General features: G+C 44.3%; 1 protein-coding gene across 3 annotated transcripts; it reads right to left on the reverse strand.

Annotated features, from left to right (window-relative positions):
• Positions 1–187: 187 nt before the first annotated feature.
• LOC136424135 (EF-hand calcium-binding domain-containing protein 5-like) lies at positions 188–22,751 on the reverse strand. 3 transcript variants are annotated; one of them, XM_066412608.1, is made up of 25 exons: positions 22,627–22,751; positions 21,452–22,028; positions 20,692–20,848; positions 20,074–20,137; positions 19,576–19,649; positions 19,002–19,157; positions 18,292–18,391; positions 17,680–17,804; positions 15,091–15,895; positions 14,802–14,882; positions 14,234–14,463; positions 12,887–13,043; positions 12,144–12,298; positions 11,665–11,793; positions 11,194–11,366; positions 10,120–10,213; positions 9,333–9,379; positions 8,529–8,616; positions 7,850–7,999; positions 7,108–7,233; positions 5,715–5,818; positions 3,505–3,755; positions 2,681–2,907; positions 2,064–2,160; positions 188–1,466 (listed from the first exon to the last, which is right to left on the reverse strand). In XM_066412608.1, exons 2-25 carry the CDS (start codon positions 22,021–22,023, stop codon positions 1,267–1,269), a joined length of 4,362 nt encoding a protein of 1,453 aa, XP_066268705.1. In that variant the 5' UTR covers positions 22,024–22,028; positions 22,627–22,751; the 3' UTR covers positions 188–1,266. The 3 variants fall into 3 exon arrangements, with proteins under 3 accessions (XP_066268705.1, XP_066268695.1, XP_066268713.1); XM_066412598.1 differs by lacking the exon at positions 9,333–9,379 and having other exon boundaries at positions 8,529–8,663; XM_066412616.1 differs by lacking the exons at positions 7,108–7,233; positions 9,333–9,379 and having other exon boundaries at positions 8,529–8,663.
• Positions 22,752–22,851: the final 100 nt, after the last annotated feature.

The following is a 22,851-nucleotide window of genomic DNA, read 5'->3' on the forward strand; positions in this document are numbered from 1 at the left end:
AGAGTCTGATGGAAAGTCTACCTTCAAGTTGGTACACACTGTTTCAGGGAGTCAGGTGCAAATTTTTACCCAATCCTTCTGTTTTCATGATGTCTTAATATTTTACATAAAGATGTCTGAGACCCAAGGAATTATATTGATGTCATCTAACATGAGTTGACTACTCTCAACTGTTAATACAACGAAGGTGAGTAGGAAACAACTTTTATGCTTTATTTTCATCATTTCAGAGTTACACCATAGACCTCAAATTTCACTATCACCAGTAAATACAATTTACAAATCAACTTTGTTTTTGTAACTGTCAAAAAATCTAACAGCATTTGTTGGAGATCATAGAACAGTCTCTAATAGTATATACTTACACATGTATGACAACATGTTGAACAAAGTCAATTGCTACAGATGCTTCCAAAGTTTGATATGGACATTGAAGAGAAACCTTTATTACTCAATCTCATTGCTTGTACACTCAGAAACGGTAAACAAAATTAAATTCTGGGCTCAAATATATACAGTACAATCTGCAGGTCATATAAACATCTGGGTCACAAAACTCCCTACATTTACTGCATAGGTAGAATTTCAATTGCTTTAGATTATATTAAGGAGTCAGTATGAAATCTCAGTAGTGGTCTTGAATGTAGTAGAAGTCTAATAAAAATATACTGCGTAATCAAATATATTCTGTTGAACAATGAAAAAAGTTTTAGAAAACAATAATGTACAAAAATAACCTACACCGTAGAAGTCATATTAGATAAGTGATCATTGACAAATGCTTGCTGTTTTGATTTGCTCGCAACATTCAAGTTGATGACTTCAATTTTCAACAGACACTTAGTGACATGGAGTCTCAACATTTCCTATGGTTGAATATCTCGAAATGAACAGCTTGGTTGCTATTTCAGTTTGATGGTTCTGTTACTCTGCCTTTATAACTGTGACAGCCTCTATGATAGCAATGGTGTCGGTTCTGACAGTTCAGTTTTTACAAGACAGACATGAAGAATCTCTACAATTTAACGGTCAAATATCTCGTAGCAAGGAAGTTTCAGGAGCTGGTTCTGTTACTCTGCCTTTAGCGCAGCATCGATGGTCGCGTTGGTGTCGGTACTAGCTGAGCTGCCGGGTGGGTTAGGGTTGTATCTATGATAGCATTGGTATCGGTACTGACAGTTCAACTTTTAGAAGACAGACAAAGAATCTCAACAACTTATTGGTCAAATATCTCATAACAAGGAAGTTTCCGGACCACTGGTTCTGTTACTCTGCCTTCAGTGCGGCGTCGATGGTCGCGTTTGTGTCGGTACTGGCTGAGCTGCCGGGCGGAGAGAAGGCCTGGGGGCGCCCGGCGTCCTGCGACTTGGACGTGTGCTCCACCAGCGAGATCACGACGAACGCCCAGTTGTACAGGTACTGTGCCGGGACCGAACCGTGCTTCGATACCGCGCCGTGAGGGATGTCTGGGGAAATAATAGAAGACAGCACAATGTAGTTCTGTGATTCATGAACTATGGATATCTTGCCCTTTCTTTCTTATGCTACACTTAGAAAAGTCATTCAGTGTGATATAACCAGCTGCTGATGCTTGTCTGTAAAGCTAGTGTGCATGAATTCAGAAAGTTCAGCATACTCCTTTCAAAACAAACCACTGTGAACGACCAGGGATTATTAAATCCAATATGCCTAAATGGACAATCATAAACTATTGACAATAACTTTCTCCGCACAAGGTTACTTAAGCGTCCGGGTCAGCGTATATATTCAGTCCTTCTCATGGAAGCCAAGAGGCCAAATTCACAGCAGAGAATTGACTATCAAACAACTGATACATGTAACTAGAGATACTGGGATGGACTAGAAAATTTGGATGAGGCAATGGAGAAAGATTAATATGGTATAAAATCTGGCTAGTTGGGCAACCCTGGCATGTACATGCTGAACTAATGAATAAATAAATATGGTATAAAATCTGTTACAGCACTATGTTAAATATATGGTTGATATATGGTCGATAGATGATGATACATGTACACTGTCAGGCAAGTGAGATTTCTTACCGCTGAGATGTGTGAGGATGGCGTCCGGCTGAAGAGTCACATCTTTGGACGTCGGGTCGAAACTGATGATCATCTTCATCAGCTCACTCGTCACACGCTGCAGGGGGAGGAGGGGAATGTTAGACAGCTGCAGTTTGTAAGTTAGCTGCTAGGTGGACAAAGATTTAATTTCCAAGGGCTACGCTTCAAAAAAATTGTTGAAACATACGTTTTTTCATTTTTTTTTATTCATTTGTTCGGCTGCGTACAATGTACAGCAGCCAAGGCTGCCCGACTAGCTATTGCTATTACAAGGGGCCAGCCATAAGTTTAAGTCTGCATATAGAAAATATGTTCAATTATTGCAGTTGGAAATAAAGCAAAAAGCTGGATTGTCCGGCCAGAATATAACATTCAACACTTTATGGAACAGCTCTGTGTGTGTGTGTGTGTGTGTGACTGTGTGTGCGCATGTGTGTGTGTGTGTGTGTGACTGTGTGTGTGTGTGTGACTGTGTGTGTGCATGTCTGTGTATCTGTATCTGATATATGTGTTAGAGTGTGTGTGCATGCATGTGCACATGTGAGCGCCTGGTCTGTGTGTGTTTAAGGGGGGGGGGGGGGCGGGGTTATCCTGACCTGTTTTGCTGAGTTCCACAGCTCGAACTCGCCCAGTGCCGCCTTGTCAGCCCAGAAGATTCCCAGGACGGCCTTTAAGATTCGGTGGATGATGGGCGGGGGGTCCTTGTAAGACTTGAGCTCGGCGAAGGCTTGCACGTCAAGTTTGGAGACACTCTGCCGCAGATCAACCAGCATCAGGCGGTCGAACATGATGTCGATACGGGTGTCGTCATCCTTCTCAATCTCTGCAGTTAAACACAAAATAGATAAAAAAACTGATATTTCTATACTTTTGATCCCACTTAGTTTTGTCTCGAGCTTTAAATTTTGTTCTGTTCCACTCATTGTTGTTATTTTAGGCTGACAAAAGTACATTGACTATGTCATTAATTTCAATTGTCATGAAATTAGCCCTGCTTGATCCTATCTCAGAATACAGACAAGCTGTTAAAGTCCCACTGTCTGTGATAAGAAACAATTAAGACAGATTCTCTTGATGGATATACATGTACATCAGGTCTTCTGTAACTAAGGCATCCCACACTGTTCTCAACAGTGGCCCACAGCTAGTACAACAGGTAAACATTACCTACAGTATTTCATGAAGTTCTGTCTGAACCTATCTATTGGGCTTCGCAATTGATTTGACCATCAAAACTGCTTTAAGTAAACTCAAACTCGTGTGAGACAGAGTGATAGCTAATCATTCACAGTTCTTTGCTATGATCACCTGCAAGTTTCAAGAAGTCCAGTTAACCTTGAAGTTATGGCTTTTAAGATAGACAGTCACCACCTAACCAAGACTGTCTTCTTTCCATGATAAGACAAACATCACCACCTACCCAAGACCCTTTTCTTCTCTGCGCCGGCGGACTCCTTCTCCACCTCCTTGTGTGCGGACTGGAGGATCTTCAGCATCCGCGTGACTTCCCGTTGCTCGCCGTGAGGAAGCTCCCGGAGCTCTCCGATGCTGATGTCCACCACGGCCACCGCCCGCCCGTCGTTGTCGCGTAACGGGAACGCCGTGTGGCGCTCGCCGTACGCGTCCGCGGTCACCGTCTCAGAGTTAGTCACGCTCTTAAACAGGTAGTCTCTGCAAAACGATAGAGAAAACGAGTCAGGCTTAGACTAAAAGACTTGATACAATTAATTACGTATGTATGTATACAAAAGCTGTACATTCTGTAAATAGTTTGAAATAAAGTACATGGACAAAATCATTCAAGGAAAAAGAGGAGAAGAAGCAGATTTTCTGGGACACACGTAGATGTCTACATAATCATAATAAGTATGTGTCAGGTACATGTATATACCTAGTACATGTAGGAAGTTTTGCTTCTGCATTTTTGGCAGAATGTATGCCTCAATACAAAAATAAAACACTTTTATCTAGCCTTGAAATGAAACCAAAAGGTCTTGAAACTAAGGGAAAAGGCATAAAACCTAATGTAATAAGTACACCAACCATTGAAGGGTTTGAGGGAATAAAACTCACCAGAGAATAAAGACAACAACTGTGCAATATACAAACTGTACACTCTGGAACCACCAACATAATAGCAGCAAGACATACTTGCAGTGCATAATATAGTACACACCATCATGGTACATGTACCACAAATCCTATGACACAGTATCACCAAACTTACAACACGGTACCACCGATATATACCTATATAGTACAGAACATCTTACAACACGGTACCACCCAGCTTATAACACAATACAGTAGCAACAATCTCACAAGACAGTACCACCCATACATGTAGTTAGTGGTGTGGATCTAAACCCGAGTTTAGGTTTAGGTTCGGACTCGAGTCCAGAGGTTTAGGTTCAGGTCCGGACTTGAAAGTCCGGACCTGAACAATAATTTTGGAATATTTTTTTCGTGTTACATGTAAAATTGCATATTGGCAGATATTTTACACGTAATTTGAAAACTATATATACGGATTTATATACAGTCAGTAATTAACACAAAAGTTCAGTTATAAACACAAAAACAGCAATGTTTTAATATTTTTCTAGTGCAAATTTCACGATTTAAGGAAGGTTTAAGATGGTTTAAAACAAAAAGGAGTGTATGAGTGAGAGAATTTTTTTTCAAGTCGACTGGACTTGTTTCCAGACGTTTAGGTTTTTTTGGACTTGAACCTAAACGTTTTACAAGTCCGGAACCGGTCCGGCCGGACCGATCCGCACCACTACATGTAGTACCTGTAGTACACAACACGGTACCACCCACATCTACCTGTAGTGTCCCCTAGTGAGAACCTCTCCCACTACATATCTGACATCCTTGTATTTGTTATACTCCATGTGTAAAAACAGTGGTCCCCTCTGTTCCCATCTGATCATGATGCATGTGGGAAACACAACAAGCATTTTTTTAACACAACACTGGGCAATCAGGTGAGCTGTGCATGGTGCACCTGATGCAGGTTTCACACCTGGTGCAGGTGTCACACCTGATGCAGGTGTCACACTTTGTGCAGCTGTTGCACCTGGCCTTGCTAACAGGTGGTTTTCTACACCAGGTCCTGTACATGTGAAGCAGTTATGGCCGGGTTTCACAATCATCATCAATCCTGTCATCAAGGTGCTTACAAACTTCTCCATGCCCTGACCTAGCATAGAAAGGAAGTTTACCTTAACCAGACAATGTCAATACGGAACTCATATAGACTTGAATATACGCACTCGTGTGCCCATTCTCACATCAACCCTCCTTGCTGACTTCTGCTGTACCAGTGCAAACTGAGACCCTTTACTCAGGAAGCAGCCTCACCCAAGCCATACCAAAGACTTCAAAAACAGTGCATACTGCTTTCTCTGCTTGGCACTCAGCACTTAAAGCACTTGGGAAATGAGTATGGCGGTTACACACACATTACTACCAGTGGACTAGCCCCCTGCTGTAGTGATTGCACAAAGTTGTGTGGTCCAGGGGCTACTGAAATGGAAAAGGGCACCGCCCTACGCACCGTATGATGCGGGAAGGACTTCAACTGACTTAACCGTTGGGGAAGAGTTTCCGTGGAATCAGCCTTACCTGAAGAGGTTGTCCTTCCTCTCCAGCCTCTGCGGATCCTCGTACAGTTTGGAGTTCCCGCTCTTGTCAGTCGTCATCATCTTACGCAGAACAAAGTCGTGCTCCTGCTCAAACGGGAAAAAATTAGTTGACTTTTTCTCAAACTTCTTTTTAATCAATCATGTTTATTGCATGTTCATGCCCTTCCGGGCTAAATGCATTACAAGTAATACAATTGTGCATTGTAATAACAGAAAAAAATGAAGAAAACTATTCTATGTTCTATCTACCTCTAAAGTTTACACGCTACTTCTCTCTTCTTGAGACATGTGTACACGAATTCACAGAGTTTCTCAATTACCGATTGATTATTCGATGACATCAAGTATATGAACAGTTTGTCATTTGTTAAGTTTGTATATCTCTGGTCTAGTTGTATTGCGTTAACCAAAGAGATGCGTAAATCTTTGTACAGTGAGCATTCTAGAATAAAATGTACTTCATCTTCTATAGAGTTCTTATTACAGAGTGCACATAGCCTATCGCTAGGAGGAGTCCGGCTGTATCTACCAGTTTCAATATGCAGTGGATGGTCGCTAATTCTTAGCTTAGCCATGGCTCGGCGATGGCTAAAGTTTTTGATGTCAAGATATTTTTCTCTTTCATATGCCCGTTTGAATTTTCTGTATGTTCTTAATTTGTTGCCTTGGTTCTCTTTTTTGCCAGGGGAGTTTAGTTCTGAGTAAAATGTTTGTATAAAAATGTCTTTCAGTCTTTGTTTTAAAGCAGACTGTGCATATGATGTATGAAGATACAGTCAAACCTGCCCAAAATGACCACTCTGAAGACTGGTAGAATTAACAGTATTCTTATTATATATATAATGCTTGTGTCAATGGGAAAAATTATTTTAAGGGACCAACAAAAAGTTATTGCCAAGTGCATGTCCTTATGTAGAGGTGAGCACTTGTGCAGGTTTGACTGTAAGCTTTTCTATTCAGAATATATAGAAAAGAAAATACCAATATTGGCAATACACATTTTTAAGGAACCAACAATGGCTAAAAACTGTCCTGAACCCAGGAAAATGACCCTTGTGGCAGTCATGCAAAAGTTCCTTACACCCTGATGAAGGTAGCTGAAAGCAACTGAAACTTTCGGAGAGAAAACTGAACATTGCTAAGTGTATTTGAACGTTTGGTTTTAAGTAGAAACCCTGAACCGACAACCTGTGAGGTTAGAACTCAGAACTGTTAACAGTATAATTCCATTTAATAACTGACATTGTCTGAATTCAAACATTTGGTTTAGTAGAAACCCTGAACAGACAACCTGTTATAAGTTAGAACTCAGAACTGTATAATTAATTTAGAACCTGAACTCAGCTACAGCTGCCTGCACTATTCCTGCCTACCTCAGCGGTTAAATCTTTCCTTTTCAACTGAGTCGGGCTGTCAAAGGAAATTTTGTCCTCCATTTTCCTTGGGGAGGGGGTCTGTTTCTTAGAGCCTTTCTTAGACTTGAGTCGTGCACGAATATCCTGGGGAGAGGAGCTACATGTTACTCTGCCTAACCTGGATGTCTCCTGCTCTGTGATTGGTCATATGCACATCTCCATGGTTACTGTAGCTAATTGTATGGCTCACATGTGTCTTGCTCTCTGATTGGTTAGAACACATTTCTATGGTAAGTCTGTTAACCTTGTAGCACCTTAATTGCTGTTCCTAAATGCAATGATGTTTAAGCAATTATGATTAAGCAAAGTTGAATTGTAATTTTTAATACAAAAATTGGACCTACCCAAATACATGTATTCCACTGTCAAAGTGAAATGTTTGTGTTGGAAATTACAGTTCAATTTTGCATCAGAATGACTTTAGCCAATAAAAAGGAACTTTCAATCAAAATCAATGTGTAATATACACTGTAGTTTGCATATATAATTTTCATCTGCCTCTGAAATAGTGTTGTCTTATTTAAGTCTAAGGAGAGTTTTTTGAGACAAAGACTAAGAGGAATACAAAAACTTGCCACACCCTTGTGTTCCATTGTATCTACCTCCAAGATGTTGTTGTCTTGTTTAGATTTAAGTAGAGTCTAACGGGGCAAAACAGTCTTTGTTGTTTGATCAAGAAAAAAACCGAAAACTCCCTTACCTTAGCGCCGGGCTCCACCATGTAGACGTCGATCTGTTTGACGTTGACGCTGCGGCGGTGGATCCAGTGGACGGCGCTCTCCGCGATGCGCAGGATCTTCCGCCGGATGTCGATGTAGTGGAACGCCACGCTGAAGGCCTTCGCAATACCCTGGGACAGAGATGCAAATGGTCATTGAATACCCTGGGACAGAGTTTAGATTGACCATATTGAGTGAAACTTTTTCTAGCTTGTAAAATTGCAAGTTATGTACATTTACATTGATATTACAACTCTCTTGCAAATTTAGTTGCGGGGGTATTGAGCCATCAAACAGTAGTTGTGTTGGAATGGACACGAGATCGGGAGGTTATGGGTTGAATTCCTGGCGTTCCTGGCTAGACCTTGTGTCCTTGGGAAAGGCAGTTTGCATGACTTTCCTCACTCCACCCAGGTGTAAAAATGGGTACATGCTTTGGGCGGAAAGATAAAATGCAGAGGAAGGAGAAGGCATGGTTCTGCCTTCCACTACCGTGACCTAAACACAGCAAAAAGGCTATGGTACTGATCGAACTACCTTTACCTTTACCTAGCAGCAGGTGTGGTTTATAAGAACTGTAACAGCAGGTTCTATTTCTGTAAGAGTGACAGCAGGTGTGTGTAACAGCTGTAGCAGCAGGTGTGGTCGTAAGAGCCTTACCTGGAAGAAGCTGATCTCGTGAGTGACGAAAATGCTCCTGTCGTGCGGGTCGGCCATCGTGTCGATCCCCAGCATCCCGAACACCCGCTTCCTGTGGTCCTTCAGGGGGACAACCATGAACGACCCGTCCACCTCCTACAGGGGGCACAAACAATAGGTCTTCAAACAATGCCCGGAGTTACATGTACATGTAGATTATACAAAGTTTCCTGTGGTCCTTCAGGGGAACCACCATGAAGGAGCCGTCAACCTCCTACAGGGGGCACAAACAATAGGTCTTCAAACAATGCCCGGAGTTACATGTACATGACATAGATTATACAAAGTTTCCTGTGGTCCTTCAGGGGCACCACCATGAAGGACCCGTCCACCTCCTACAGGGGACACAAACAATAGGCCTCTTCAAACAATGCCCGGAGTTACATGTACATGACATAGATTATACAAAGTTTCCTGTGGTCCTTCAGGGGCACCACCATGAAGGAGCCGTCAACCTCCTACAGGGGACACAAACAATAGGTCTTCAAACAATGCCCGGAGTTACATGCACATGTAGATTATAGAAAGTTTCCTGTGGTCCTTCAGGGGGACAACCATGAAGGAGCCGTCCACCTCCTACAGGGGGCACAAACAATAGGTCTTCAAACAATGCCGGGAGTTACATGTACATGTAGATTATACAAAGTTTCCTGTGGTCCTTCAGGGGCACCACCATGAAGGAGCCGTCAACCTCCTACAGGGGGCACAAACAATAGGTCTTCAAACAATGCCGGAAGTTACATGCACATGTAGATTATACAAAGTTTCCTGTGGTCCTTCAGGGGCACCACCATGAAGGAGCCGTCCACCTCCTACAGGGGGCACAAACAATAGGTCTTCAAACAATGCCGGGAGTTACATGCACATGTAGATTATACAAAGTTTCCTGTGGTCCTTCAGGGGGACAACCATGAAGGAGCCGTCCACCTCCTACAGGGGGCACAAACAATAGGTCTTCAAACAATGCCGGGAGTTACATGTACATGTAGATTATACAAAGTTTCCTGTGGTCCTTCAGGGGAACCACCATGAATGACCCGTCCACCTCCTGTACAAACGATAGGTTAGGACTGTCTTTAAACAATGCCAGGAGTTACAAGTAGATTATACACAAAGTTTCCTGTGGTTTATCAGGGTAACCACCATGATTGATTTATCCACCTCCCAAGGGTAAACAAGGTGATACTGTAATGGTTCAAAATTGCACTCTGGTTCAAGAATTTGAGCGAGACATTGGCCGCTCGCAAGGTCAAAGCATTCTCTGACCTTGCAGACCACATTTTTGGAGGAGCCCATGGTACTCCTTTTTGCAGCTAGCCTACCGCCACTCTCCCCTGCCAGTCACGTGTTTCCCTGCGAGTGGAGAGCTTCCTAGAGGGCCCCTCAGACTTTTTTATGATATTGTACTTCAATAAAGTTAACTTTCCCATTCCCTGAAGAAAAATGGTGCTGTTCAATTGAAACTTGAGTCCAATTTTAGCCTTAGAAGTAACACTGTTTAAAAGTCTATTATAGTGTGTAAACATAAGACGCAAATGATAGTGGCACCTACCTGGTCCTTGCGGTCGGCGTTCCAGAGGTGGATGTTCCCGTGCATCATGACCCGCGGCACGTGGATCGGCTTCCCACTCTCAACCGACGCAAAACTGGGGGGAAATCCACAGGTTTTTATTATCGTATGACATTGAGACCTGTGAAAAGTTTCTTTGGCTGGACAATGAATGAATACTGGCCATTAGACTTTTGATTGAAGCATCCTGGAGTGGACGTCCCTTAGCCTGGCTGAAAGGCCGACTGCTGCAAGAAACAGACGAGCCTGGAGACAGATGTCCATCTTCATTGCTACCTTGTCCCCCTAACAACCAGGAGGTCAAGACCTGACCCTAACCAAACCCTGAACCATGATCCTAACCGAACCCTACCTGATGCCCTTCATGTCCTTGTACATGGCCTTGCCGAGCATGAGGGGAGCGTCACGGCCACGTAGCCCTAACCCTAACCTAAACCCTAAACCTGACCCTAACCCTGACCCTGACCCTAACCGAACCCTACCTGATGCCCTTCATGTCCTTGTACATGGCCTTGCCGAGCATGAGGGGAGCGTCACGGCCACGTAGCCCTAACCCTAACCTAAACCCTAAACCTGACCCTAACCCTGACCCTGACCCTAACCAAACCCTACCTGATGCCCTTCATGTCCTTGTACATGGCCTTGCCCAGCATGAGGGGTGCATCCTCCGTAGTCATGACTACCTAACCTAAACCTGAACTCAACCCTAACCCTAACCCTGACCCCTAACACAAAAACTGACCCTGACCCTGACCCTAACCAAACCCTACCTGATGCCCTTCATGTCCTTGTACATGGCCTTGCCCAGCATGAGGGGTGCGTCCTCTGGAGTCATGACTACCTAACCTAAACCTGAACTCAACCCTAACCCTGACCCCTAACACAAAAACTGACCCTGACCCTGACCGAACCCTACCTGATGCCCTTCATGTCCTTGTACATGGCCTTGCCGAGCATGAGGGGAGCGTCCTCCAGAGTCACAGCCACGTACATGTAGCCCTAACCCTAACCCAAACCTTAAACCTGACCCTAACCCTGACCCTGACCGAACCCTACCTGATGCCCTTCATGTCCTTGTACATGGCCTTCCCCAGCATGAGGGGTGCGTCCTCCGGAGTCACGGCTACGTAGCGGAGCAGCGTCTCTCCCCGCGACGGCTGGAGGTCGTTCCGCTCCAACATGGCGATGTACGCGCTGATCTTCTTATTCCCGCCATGCGCCTCTTGGTCCTGTTGTAAACAAAAACAAACGAATAAACAACTCAATCATGTAAACAAAAACAAATAGATAAACAACTCAATCATGTAAACGAATACAAATGAATAGACAACCTGATCAATTTTGTTTCATGTATAAGACAATTGATGATAAATGGTCAACACAGTAGGGTAGCATTGAAGTTAAGTTGCCAATGGATGTGCACTGAGGTGGCATCAATGCCCAAAATGCCATACCAGTTCAGCATCAATGCGGCACCAATCCAGCATTGCACACCACTTGCACAATAGCTGATGCTAATGATCTGACCTTGTAGAGTGCGTTGAAGACGGCCCTGTAGACAGGGTCCATGCTGGCCCCGCCCGTTTCCGCGGCGATCTTGATCTGCTGGAGCCACTTCTTCCTGGCATCACCACGGATACGCTCTGTGTACGATCGCTGCGGGGATGTACAATGTTAACAGTTATATAAAGTAACACAGAAGAACAGCTTCTTAGGCATTTCATTAACCTTCTCCATACTGAGGCAGCCTTTTGGCACCAAATTTGTATTGGTTACAGGGTAAGGCAGCAGGGAGAAGGTTAAATCCTGTATTTCTTCTATTTCATACAGTTGAGCCCGCTGCTGTAGTGGCCTATGTGGCCCAAGGGTCAAAGGAACAGAGAGGGGCACTGCCCCTGAACACCAGAAAGTGTGGGAACTTTATAATTTTGTGCACCCAAAATATTTTCTATTTCCAAAATTTAATTTCAAACCCTCATCTTTTTTTAGATTTCTGTTTGTCTCACCTCCACGCTGGCCCTTAGATATTCCATCACGGCCTCGAAACACTCGTTGTCGTCTCCCGGCAACTGGTGAACCACGTCCTCGATGAACGTGCGGAACTCGCGCCGGTTCATCCGGTTGTCATGGAGACGGTACTTCTTCTTCAGGCTGGCCCTCGCTGTCGGAGGAAAGATATCTCCTTGTCAGTTGGGACATCCTTTGTTTTATGGCACCGATATGTGATATTTCACTCCTATAATGTGACACTGAAAGCTTATAATGATGACTTTATCTCACAGTGGTAGCCTGCACTAATACCAACTCCATGTACAGAATAACACATAAATCAGTGTACTTCAGGATGCATTGGGTTTAGTTTTATCAATACTGTCTGTGGTGCTGAAATATTGGTAATTGCCTTCCTTATGCCCATTTCACACAGCAGGCCTTTCGACTGGCCGGCAAGCTCTTTATTTTGGCAGTAAAATGCCCGGTGTTCTCTCGACCATTGTGTAATTTTCAGGGATCAGCCGATGTTCGCAGGTCCCCAAGTCCCATTCAATGTGCACAAATATCCGAAACCCTCTGTCGATCTCAAAATCAGGCAACCGTTTCTCAATCAGCAAATACGGCCAGAGCTTGTCAACTGTGTGACAGGGTATAATAAAGTTATAACTTATAACTTGTCTGTGGTGCTGATATATCGGTAATTACCTTTCTTATACTTGTACACTGAACGGGTTATAAAAACAGGAATAAGACCCACCTTTCTTGATGATGGCGGCCTCCATCCCCTCCTTGTACTTGAGCAGGATGGTCTGGACCTCCTCCAGGTCCAGGAAACCCGACCCGTCGTTGTCCCACTTCTCAAACAGCTGGTCCAGGAGGTACTTGTGCCGTGCCGAGATCGCGTCTCGTCGGGCCTGGGGGGAACAAAATTACAACTGTTTGAAACAAATTCAACATTGTTTAGTCCGTGGAAAGATGCGTGGGGTCGTAACGACAGGGTTTTGGGCCCAGAACCCAGCGGTCCCAGGGCCCTTACGCAATGGATCTTGTGGCCTTGGGAAAAAGGCACTTTACACGACTTCCCTCACTCCACCAAAGTGTAGAATCGGGTATATTATGTGTGTGGGTCACGACACCAGCAATAGCTGCCTGTGTTCCACGTGTATTGCACTGTTGCGATTCTAATATAATCAAAAATCAAATCAAAACTCAACAATGTTTAGTCGATGAAGGTATCAGGAAAAAACAACAGTGGGCAGTGTGCGTGTGTGTGTGGGGGGGGGGGGGGGCACATGTACATGTGTATGTGATTGCCAGGGAAACAAGGTGTCCTGTGGGTGTCCCCTGCAAAAGGAGTGCATCTAGTCCTGCAAAAGGAGTGCATCTAGTTTCTTAATGAAAGACTTACTACAAAAAACACACCCACCCAGACTGTTCAAAGGTGCAGTGTGTAACATTTAACAGATTTCAGTGCAGCATTACTTTGGGGTGTTGCAGTTAGTTTGGTACTTACTTCCACACTGTCCTCATTACCATACATGTCAGTCAACAGTATGGCAGGCGGGCTATGGGCAGCATGTTTGGACTGATTATACAGGTTATACAGATGAGTACGGATCATAGAGGAACATATCAAATCATGTATGAATTAAAGATGAAGTGCAGAACCAACAGATCCACATGTTAAGGTATGGCTCAAAGGTACACACACATTAATTCATTGAATGAAAGATGCACATTAATTCTGTGAATAACTTGATTGGTGAACCCTGACCTTTGCAAGGTTTGAATCTAAAGTAATGAATAGTTTGCTGAACCCTGACCTTTGTGAGGTTTGAATCTATAGTTCTGAACTGTTAGTTTACTGAACCCTGACCTTTGCAAGGTTTGAATCTATAGTAATGAACTGTTAGTTTACTGAACCCTGACCTTTGCAAGGTTTGAATCTATAGTAATGAAGAGTATGCTGAACCCTAACCTTTGCAAGGTTTGAATCATCTATGATTGCTGAACCCTGACCTTTGCAAGGTTTGAATCATCTATGATCATTGCTGAACCCTGACCTTTGTGAGGTTTGAATCATCTATGATTGCTGAACCCTGACCTTTGCGAGTCGCGACATCTTCTCTTCCTCCGTCTCGACGTAGCCAGACTGGATGTACCCGACCAGGTGGTCCACGGCCTCCTGGTACGGGTGGTCGCCGAGGAACGTCTCCACAAGCTGAACAAACTGGTTCAGGTTCAGTGAGCTCTCATCAAACACACTTGTACCCGTCATCTGGGTCATTTGGGAGCTGCTACGGTTCAGGTCGGGGGTCATGGGAGGGAGCAGGTCTGAAATGGGACAGAAACAGGACAATATTAGTACAAGTTCAGGACAACTTTACCACAAACTGGTTCAGGTTCAGCCAGTTCTCGACGAACGCACTGGTGCCAGTCATCTGGGTCATTTGTTAGCTGCAATAGTAGCACAAAGTGGAGCAGTGACTTCTCCTGAGAATCTCGAGATACAAGGTTTTCATCTTCCTCCCTTCTTATGAGGTACTAGACCTGCCAAAAAAGGATGTGGCTAAAACTATGACCATTGAAACATTCACAAATTGTATGACATTGTCATAATTTTTTTATCAGCTTTTCATTACATGTATATTCAATAAGAAAAGACAACATACCATTTCCCAGCATCTGCGGTGGTTCTGAGGAAAACGTCACGCTGACTCTGCCGGTGCGGGTCTTCGTAGGAGACTCGGTCGCTGCAAAACAGGCACAGAAATCATTAGCAATCTCTCACAACGGTAGGTAACAGAAATTCGTCAGAAGCAAAGTTCCTTGAAAAGGACTGGAGTTGGACAGTGAGAAATTTGGGTAAGTCCATTTTTTGTGTCTCAAGTAAAAGTTCAACTTTGCTCCAGAACAGAAAAATTGATTCAAGGGACAAAACCAGTTTCTGGTCTCCCTTACCTTCGTCCCTCACAGCTGCTTCCGGTTCTTTCACCTCTGGCTTCTCAGACTCAGTAGTTACCACTGTAGCTTTTTCCTCTTCTTCCTTCTTAGTTTCTGTTGCTTCTGCTCCAGCCTCAGCTGCTGGTGTGGGTTCTGTAGGTTCCTTTGGTGCCTCTGTCACTGGAACGTCTTGTACCACCTCCTTCTCAGGCTGAGACGTCTCAGCACCTTCTGATGTCTCCTTCTGTTGCTCCTCAGACACGCCCTCTTCCTTCTCTGCATCTTTCTCCTTGGGCACCTCTTCTTCCTTTTTCTCATCTGTTGCCGTGGTTACCTGCTCCTGCTGCTCCTCTTGTTTCTCCTTAGGTTTCTCAACAGCCTCCTCCTGACCGGCAGCCTCAGCAGCCTCCTCCTTCACATCCTCCGCAGGGGCAGCTTCCTTTTCTCCTTCAGTCTTCTCTCCTTCTGTCTTACTTTCTTCAGCCTTACCCTCTTCAGTCGTCACTTCCTCCTTGGTAGCATCACCTTCCGTTTTCTCCCCAGCCTCCTCAGCTTTCTCCTCCTGCACCTCTGCTTCCTTCTGTCCATCTTCGTCCTTCTTTTCTGCTGCTTCTTCTCCCTTTGGTTCCTCTTCTGCTCCTTTTTCTTCAGTTCCCTTTTCCCCTTCTGTCTCTCCTTCTTTCTCTCCTCCTCCCTTCTCTCCCTCCTGTGCTACTGCCTCGGGTACTTTCTCCTGTTGCTCAGCTGTTTCCTCCCCTTCCTTCACCTCAGCAATGGCGGGAGTCTCTTTCTCCAGGTCCTTCTTCTCACCTTCATCAGAAACCTGACAGAAAGAACAATCAACGTTAAAACATCAAACAGTACAAAGACATGGTGGTACCCTGATTTTTAATGATGCTGGCAATGCACAAGTATGCAGACACCTCTTCAACATGCAAAAAGTGCTGAATAAGAGTATTGATGCTCTTCACTCCATAGAAATGTGTAAGGGAAGGACCTTTTGCTTTTTTGTTAAAGCATTCTGTCAGTGCCTGCCCTTTGCAACACTATTTTGTACGGCATTTCCCTGGCGATTTGCCATGGAATGTGTGGCATTACTGTGTTGATGTGCCGGTTCATGCAGACTGCGTCCAAACCATAGAGTAGAACACAGCAACAATCCTGATCATTGTGTGTATGTGTGACAGTAACGCAAAGGGTTCAGTCACTCCCTTTTTATATGATTTAAACACAGACAATCTGACAGAACAATACATGCGTTGGTAGGACGTTTTTCATCAAGCCAAGGTTCTTTACATGTATCATTCCTATACATGCTGTACATCTACAGGCAACTTAAACAGCTTTCCACTGCTCCATGCATTGACCAGAAGCCAAACGCAGTTCAACCATTCTCCTATCTCATTCCTGTGAGGTATGGACGGACGGTTTACCTGTGGACCTTACTAGCTCATGGCTGAGTCTGAAAACAGCTGGAACAGAGACAGTAGTGGTGACAGTAAGGAACATTGACTGAGAAGCTGTTGGAAAGTTACACAGAGAGAGTTCAATAACGCTGGTTCTCCTTTGAATGTACACATTTTGTAATCTCTGTTACCGATTGAAATAAGACGTTCCTGGCATTAGGATATGCCACATATCTGTAGTTTTTATGACGACTTAAAACTTTTCTAGCTTTTAAAAACGGCAGTTGCGTACCTTATATGTGGCATATCTTTAATGTCAGGAACGTCTTACTTTTAACGGTAACGGACATTACAAAATGTGTACATTTAGATGAGAACGAGCGATAAGTGAATGTATTATAGTAAGGAAACAGAGCATCTTAAAGTTGGCTATTGCACAGATGGTTCACAACAAAGTACAGAACATTACTACTTATATATAGCAAGTTAACAGTTACTCAAGCAACTGGATATATATTGGAAACGGTCAGACGTTATAGGTATTAGCATCCACTACGGTCAATTCATAGCCCATGGTTAAAAATCTGCTGATCTACAGATCTTACTCAGTGTCACTGACGAAAGGTAGCGGATGCTACTTGAAATGTCTTCCCGTTTCCAAAATCATATTGAAAATCTATCCACTGCAGTGGCTTAAGTTTTTATTGGTCAGAAATTACCCGCAATGGCAGCCTTTCTAGCGCTGAATTGATGCTGGGTTCTACAGGTTTCACACAATACACAACATATAATATCTTAGTCACACTTGCAATTTTGTGGAACTGTCGCAAGGGTCTGGGCGGCTGCCATTCGGCGCCACCAGGTGACCTCAATACGACTTTCCCCAACCGAAGTCAGGTACCCATTTACACCTGGGTGGAGTGAGGAAAGTCGTGTAAAGTGCCTTTCCCAAGGGCACAAGATCGGTGACATGACAGGATTCGAACTCGGGACCTCTTGGTTCTGAGTCGAACGCTCTGCCGTTGCGCCACACGACCCCACAAGTAACTGTTACCTTGTGTATCTTATCACCTGGATGTCCAACCTTCATCAACACTACTACTAACAGTCGGAAACAGATCTAGCAGTGACAAGTTTCTGGTAGCAATGACTTGATTGAGTTATGTGACAATTGTAGAGTTGAGAAGGGAGGTTGAAGTACCTGCGGTGCAACCGATGTATTCTGGGAAACGGACGTCGCTTCGGTCATCTCCGACACCTGGAGGTCAAGTTCGTCCTCGCTCAGACTCATGGCGTCGTCCATCTCATCCAGCTCGATAATCGGCCCTGGCAACGGCAAACACAACAAATAAACAACAATGTCCTGCTGTTGACGGACTACAATGGTGGGTTGATGGGTGATGATGTGTCAATGAGTTATCATATTTCTATGAGTTATGTTGACGAGTTGATTGGTTATGGTAACAAGTTGTTGAGTTAGAAAGATGATGAGTTATGAAAATGTGTTGATAGGCTATCATGAATCCACTTTCATTTCCTGAGGTAAGCTTTGATCTTGGTGCTGTTGGTAGGTTACCGATAGGTTATTCATAGTTTACTGATAGGTTATCGATTGGTTATTGATAGTTTATCGATAGTTTAATGATAAGTTGCTCACATTTCCTGGGGTTCCTGAGGGAAGGTTTGACCTCGGTGTTATTGACAGGTTATTGATAGCTCATTGACAGGTTATTGGCATGTTATTGATAGGTTATTGACAGGTTATTGACATATTATTGATAGGTTATTGGTAGGTTATTGACAGGTTACTCACATTTCCGTGGGTTCCTGAGTGAAGGTTTGACTTCGGTGTTTGCGCCGTCCCAGAACTTCTCAAACAGAGCCAGGATCCTGTGCCTGTCCAGCAGACCAATCTGTGGGGCAAAACACAATAAAAACAATAAGTTTGTTGTTTTTCTTAGTCAGCTATGGCATTTGAGTTTGTCAATATTCGAAACTTGAAACTGTAATCAATTCTTGCTGACAATGACTACATTTTTCTCAGTGCACCTATTTTTGGTGGGGTGCACTAGCACATCTATTCTCCACAATGAGTTTCAAGCCCTGACAACAGACTGCTTATTAACTAATTTATAAAGTCACCATGTTGTATCATTACAGCCAGTAGGTACCCATCTGAGTAATGAGGCTGTTGTAACATGCTCGAGGCACCTTCTTGAACACGGGACCCCAATTTCACGTCTCTTCTAAAAGACAGTGCGGCTCCAACAAGGTTAACCCTTTGCTGGTTTTGAACCGGGTCTCCCTAAGTTACCAACTAATTAGAACCAGAAACCAGGAGCCCATACCAATCGAGCTACAGGGACAAATTACACGGGAGGCGAGCGAGCCGGCCGTACAGAACGGCGGATTTCGCGTTGTGAGCATGGCAGGAGCGGAGGTCAGAGGTCGCTTCCTCCAGAGTAATTCCCTACGATTGGTCCAGACCAATCCTACTATAATTGTGAGAAAATTCGTTCTTACGGAGGTGTGGTCGCAGGAGATGAAAAGGTTGGACAGGATGATGCGGCGAGCCTCTCTCTCCGCCGCCTCGCGGTGGGCCAGCGCGCACTTGGCCAGGTGCCGGGAGAACTGGTCAAACACCTCCGCAGGTAACGTCTGTACGTGATCCTGTAGGTACTGCAGGGTAGAGAACAGGTGTAAACCACACAGAAATCACTAGGGGGAGCAATTAGCCGGTAATGTCTGTACGTGCTCCTGTAGGCACTGCAGGGAACAGGTGTAAACCACACAGAAATCACTAGGGGGAGCACTTAGCCGGTAACATCTGCACATACTCCTGTAGGTACTACAGGATAGAGAACAGGTGTAAATCACACAGAAATCACTAGAGGGAGCACTTAGCAGGTAACGTCTGTACATATCCCTGTAGGTACTGTAGAACAGAACAAAAGTATGTGTTTGCTCATTCAGTGGTTATTCAATAAGTAAATGACGGGGCCTTATGACACCATATACACCTCGGGGCTGGCCATAAACCCTTGATAACTGATATTCAATCAATAGTGCAACACAACAAAAGTGTCATCGAGCTCACGTTAATGAAGGCCTCCTGGTTCAGCCCCTTCCCCGTCTCATCTGTCGGCTCGATCTCCTTACTAAAGGATGACGCTGAAAAATGGACAGAAACTGGTTACAAAACAGTTCACAGTTCGTCAATATCATTTCCTTGAATTTCAGCCACCATGTATGGTCTTGTTTGCACTTTGTAGAAATGTTTGGATGTTACCCTAACTTCGGTACCATCCAGACTAATTGACTATTCTTGCAAGGTGTTTTACCATTGGTGGTAGAGGTTAAGTATATATCTGGCCTCCGTTGGTCAGTATTGACCATAGGTAAAACTCTAATTCACAGCAGCCCTACAGCATCGTCTGTGGCTAAACAGCCCTATACGAAAATGGCAGTCTTTACCATATGCATATAAATCGCATCTGTGAGCTGACTCAGTTCTGTCTAGAGGTAGTAGATTTATCTAAACATGACAGCCTGAAGAAAATGTAGCCCTGATGATAAGAACACCTGTTCCACCCACCTGTCTGAATGTCCTCAGGAAGGTGGGCGACAATCTCTCTGAAGGATCTCAATGAACTTTGAACCTGAAAAAGTAAATAAAAGGTATCAAAACAAGTAGGCAAAATGATGGGTCAAATGTTAGAATATCAGATGCAAGTGCAAGCCCTGCAGTATTGCACCGTCACTTCATTTTTATTCTTGTTGCTTCTTTAGTGCACTGATTTTGCATTTTAATGCATACCTCAGGACGTGTAACAAATTTGTGTTTCATTGGCAATTGAAGTTATTGAATAATTTCTTTTGCCGTTCTAACCATGAGAAAATTATGAATTCATACATGATAAAGAAACATCTGTAAGTCTGTAAATTTCATGGGGGGGGGGGGGGGGTGAGTAAACTTAATTCTTATAAATGCATTTTTAGGAAACTAATGTGACAGTGGAGACACCAAATTGAATGACGTCACATGCATGATATTCCATACTCTTTATTTACACAGTTACAACAGAATTCTGATCAATGAAAACGACAGGATTCTGACCAATGAAAATGACAGAATTCTGACCAATGAGAACCAAAGGATTCTGACCAATGAAAACAACAGAATTCTGACCAATGAAAACAACGGGATTCTGACCAATGAGAGCTGCACGTTGCCATCCCCGTCCCGTATCCAGTGGTGGAACTGCGCCTTCAGACTCTCGACTCGCCGCGTCGACTCCAGCTGTCTTAGCCGCTCCGACATTTCCCGCTCTTCTCGCTTCCGCCGCGCCTCGGCCTTCACACGGGCAAGCCTGGGAAAATATACCACAAACAGCTTCAAGTTACTTCAATTCCATACTATTAGGCTATACCTCAAAATGTTGGTTTTCAGATTTAGAAAAGTAGTACTAAATTGGCATTCTCGCATGCAACCGTCCTGCGCCCTTTATATAAGATTAGGCCAGGGGTTGACTCTAAAACAGCTAGGGAATGTGGCTATCAGGGGTGTGGCCACTTAACAACCAGCTGTTAGTGCAGTCAGAGAGTTGCCTAAAAGAGTTTTCAGGTACAACATCAACATCATAAGGTAAAGATTCATTTGAGTTGTAGGTGTAGGGCAACCAAAACATCACCAAATAGTGACCAAACATAAGAAGAAATTACTACCCCCCGTGCAAAACAAAGAGGCTTGCTGAGTACGCTGTGCAATACGTACAGCTACAGTACAGCCACAGCTATAAGTATAAATTAAGTGTAACTGTTATAGGTACAGCTATAGGCACAGCTATTAGGTTGCAATAGGTACAGTAATAAGTACAGCTAAAGGCACAGCTACATTACATGTGTATAGGCACAGCTATCTGAGGTATAGTTACATAAGTACAGCTATATAGGTTATAGGCACAGCTGCGTACCTGGTGTCCTGGTAGGACATAACTTCCCTCTTCAGCTGTTCGGAGACCTCCTGCATCCCGCGGAAGTACGGCGAGGCCTCGGCGAAGTTGCTGTACCGCGGGTTGTTCCGCATCAGGTACTGCGCCAGGTAGTTTATCGGGTTGAACTCCCGGGTCACACCCTCAGTCTGTTCGAGGCCACGCCGCTCCACCTCCAGGAGAAGCTTCTCCACCCCTAGAATCAGCGTGGGCAGGAGTTTATCCACCATGTAGCATCGGACGTCGATCGTCACCTTGTCGTCATTCAGCCAGTCTTTCGTCAGGACGTCGATCGGGACTTTGCTCGCCAGGCGTTGGGCTTCTTCCCGCGACTCCTCTAACCGCCTCTTCTTTTCTTCCCTCATTCCCTGTATCCTCCCCATCACCTGCTGCTCGTGGTTTCGGCGCCATCTACGGACGAAGCCCTTGGCCATGGTGAGTGCGTGGAGGGTGGGGGAGGCGTGTTCCTCGTGCAGGGGGGTGGGGGCTTTGGTGCCCGGGGGGGAGGGGCCCTTGGGGGGGCTGGGCACCATGGCAAACTGGACCTGTGACATCTTGCCTGGAAAATAAACAATGTGCTGGTTAGGTATGCAGGGCTTGATGCGACAAGTATGCAAATGTTACCTGTTGTATTACAACACTTGGTTTAAAGTAACGAGGCAATCGGAGATGGCAGACTTCACCCCCTTTACCCATACTGCTTTGCAACAACAAAAACAATGTGAGAAACACACACAGACAGACAAGCAAACAAAAACTACTAAAAATGATACTGCATTTCCTTGGGGTGGACAAATATTACTGATTTTGATAAAGCTGAAATCTCAGGACTTTGATTTTTAAGATGAACACATGTCAACATAGTTCCAAAGTTTGTCGAATTCTGTGCAATTTCTATTCTCTTGGCGTGAAAAAAGAACTAGTTAACTGCATCAGATCTAGATAAGTAACCAGAGGAAGTGAAAGGTTTACAGCAAGCTCTCAACCCCAGTCATATAATGTCAACATTGAACGACTTAAGTTAATCAGGTGCACTGTAACAACAACGCGACCTGTCAGTGTCAAACAACAAACTTCTCTCCCAAACTCCGAACCTCAAACATTACAAAGCCTGCTTTACTACATCACAGACACGAGATCACCAAGAAAACACTTACTTCTGTCTACTTGAGCCTCCTGTTCTTAATCATGACTAAGATTTGTAAGACAAAAAGGACGACAAGTCGTGCAGAGTGTCACACTGGTGTTGCTAGGAGGATGACCTTTAACCTTTCCTCTTTTCCCGTCTTCAGCTGTGATTTTTCTCTGTAGAGTTGAAATAATTCAAAGAATCACCTCAAACTGCAGACTGATAAATAACCTTCTCCAGTCTGGGGTTTCAG

The sequence above is a fragment of the Branchiostoma lanceolatum genome, chromosome 1 (assembly GCF_035083965.1).
Source record: "Branchiostoma lanceolatum isolate klBraLanc5 chromosome 1, klBraLanc5.hap2, whole genome shotgun sequence".
Lineage (NCBI taxonomy): Eukaryota > Metazoa > Chordata > Leptocardii > Amphioxiformes > Branchiostomatidae > Branchiostoma > Branchiostoma lanceolatum.

Bases quoted from the DNA above. Each gene is read 5' to 3' on its own strand.
- LOC136424135 (XM_066412598.1), bottom strand. From the start codon at position 22,023: ATGTCACAGGTCCAGTTTGCCATGGTGCCCAGCCCCCCCAAGGGCCCC. The intron at 14,464-14,801 runs GTATGTTGTCTT...GTCCCATTTCAG, and splicing joins ACCGCAGATGCTGGGAAATG to ACCTGCTCCCTCCCATGACC. The intron at 13,044-14,233 runs GTCAGGGTTCAG...TGTTCCCCCCAG, and splicing joins AGATGTCGCGACTCGCAAAG to GCCCGACGAGACGCGATCTC.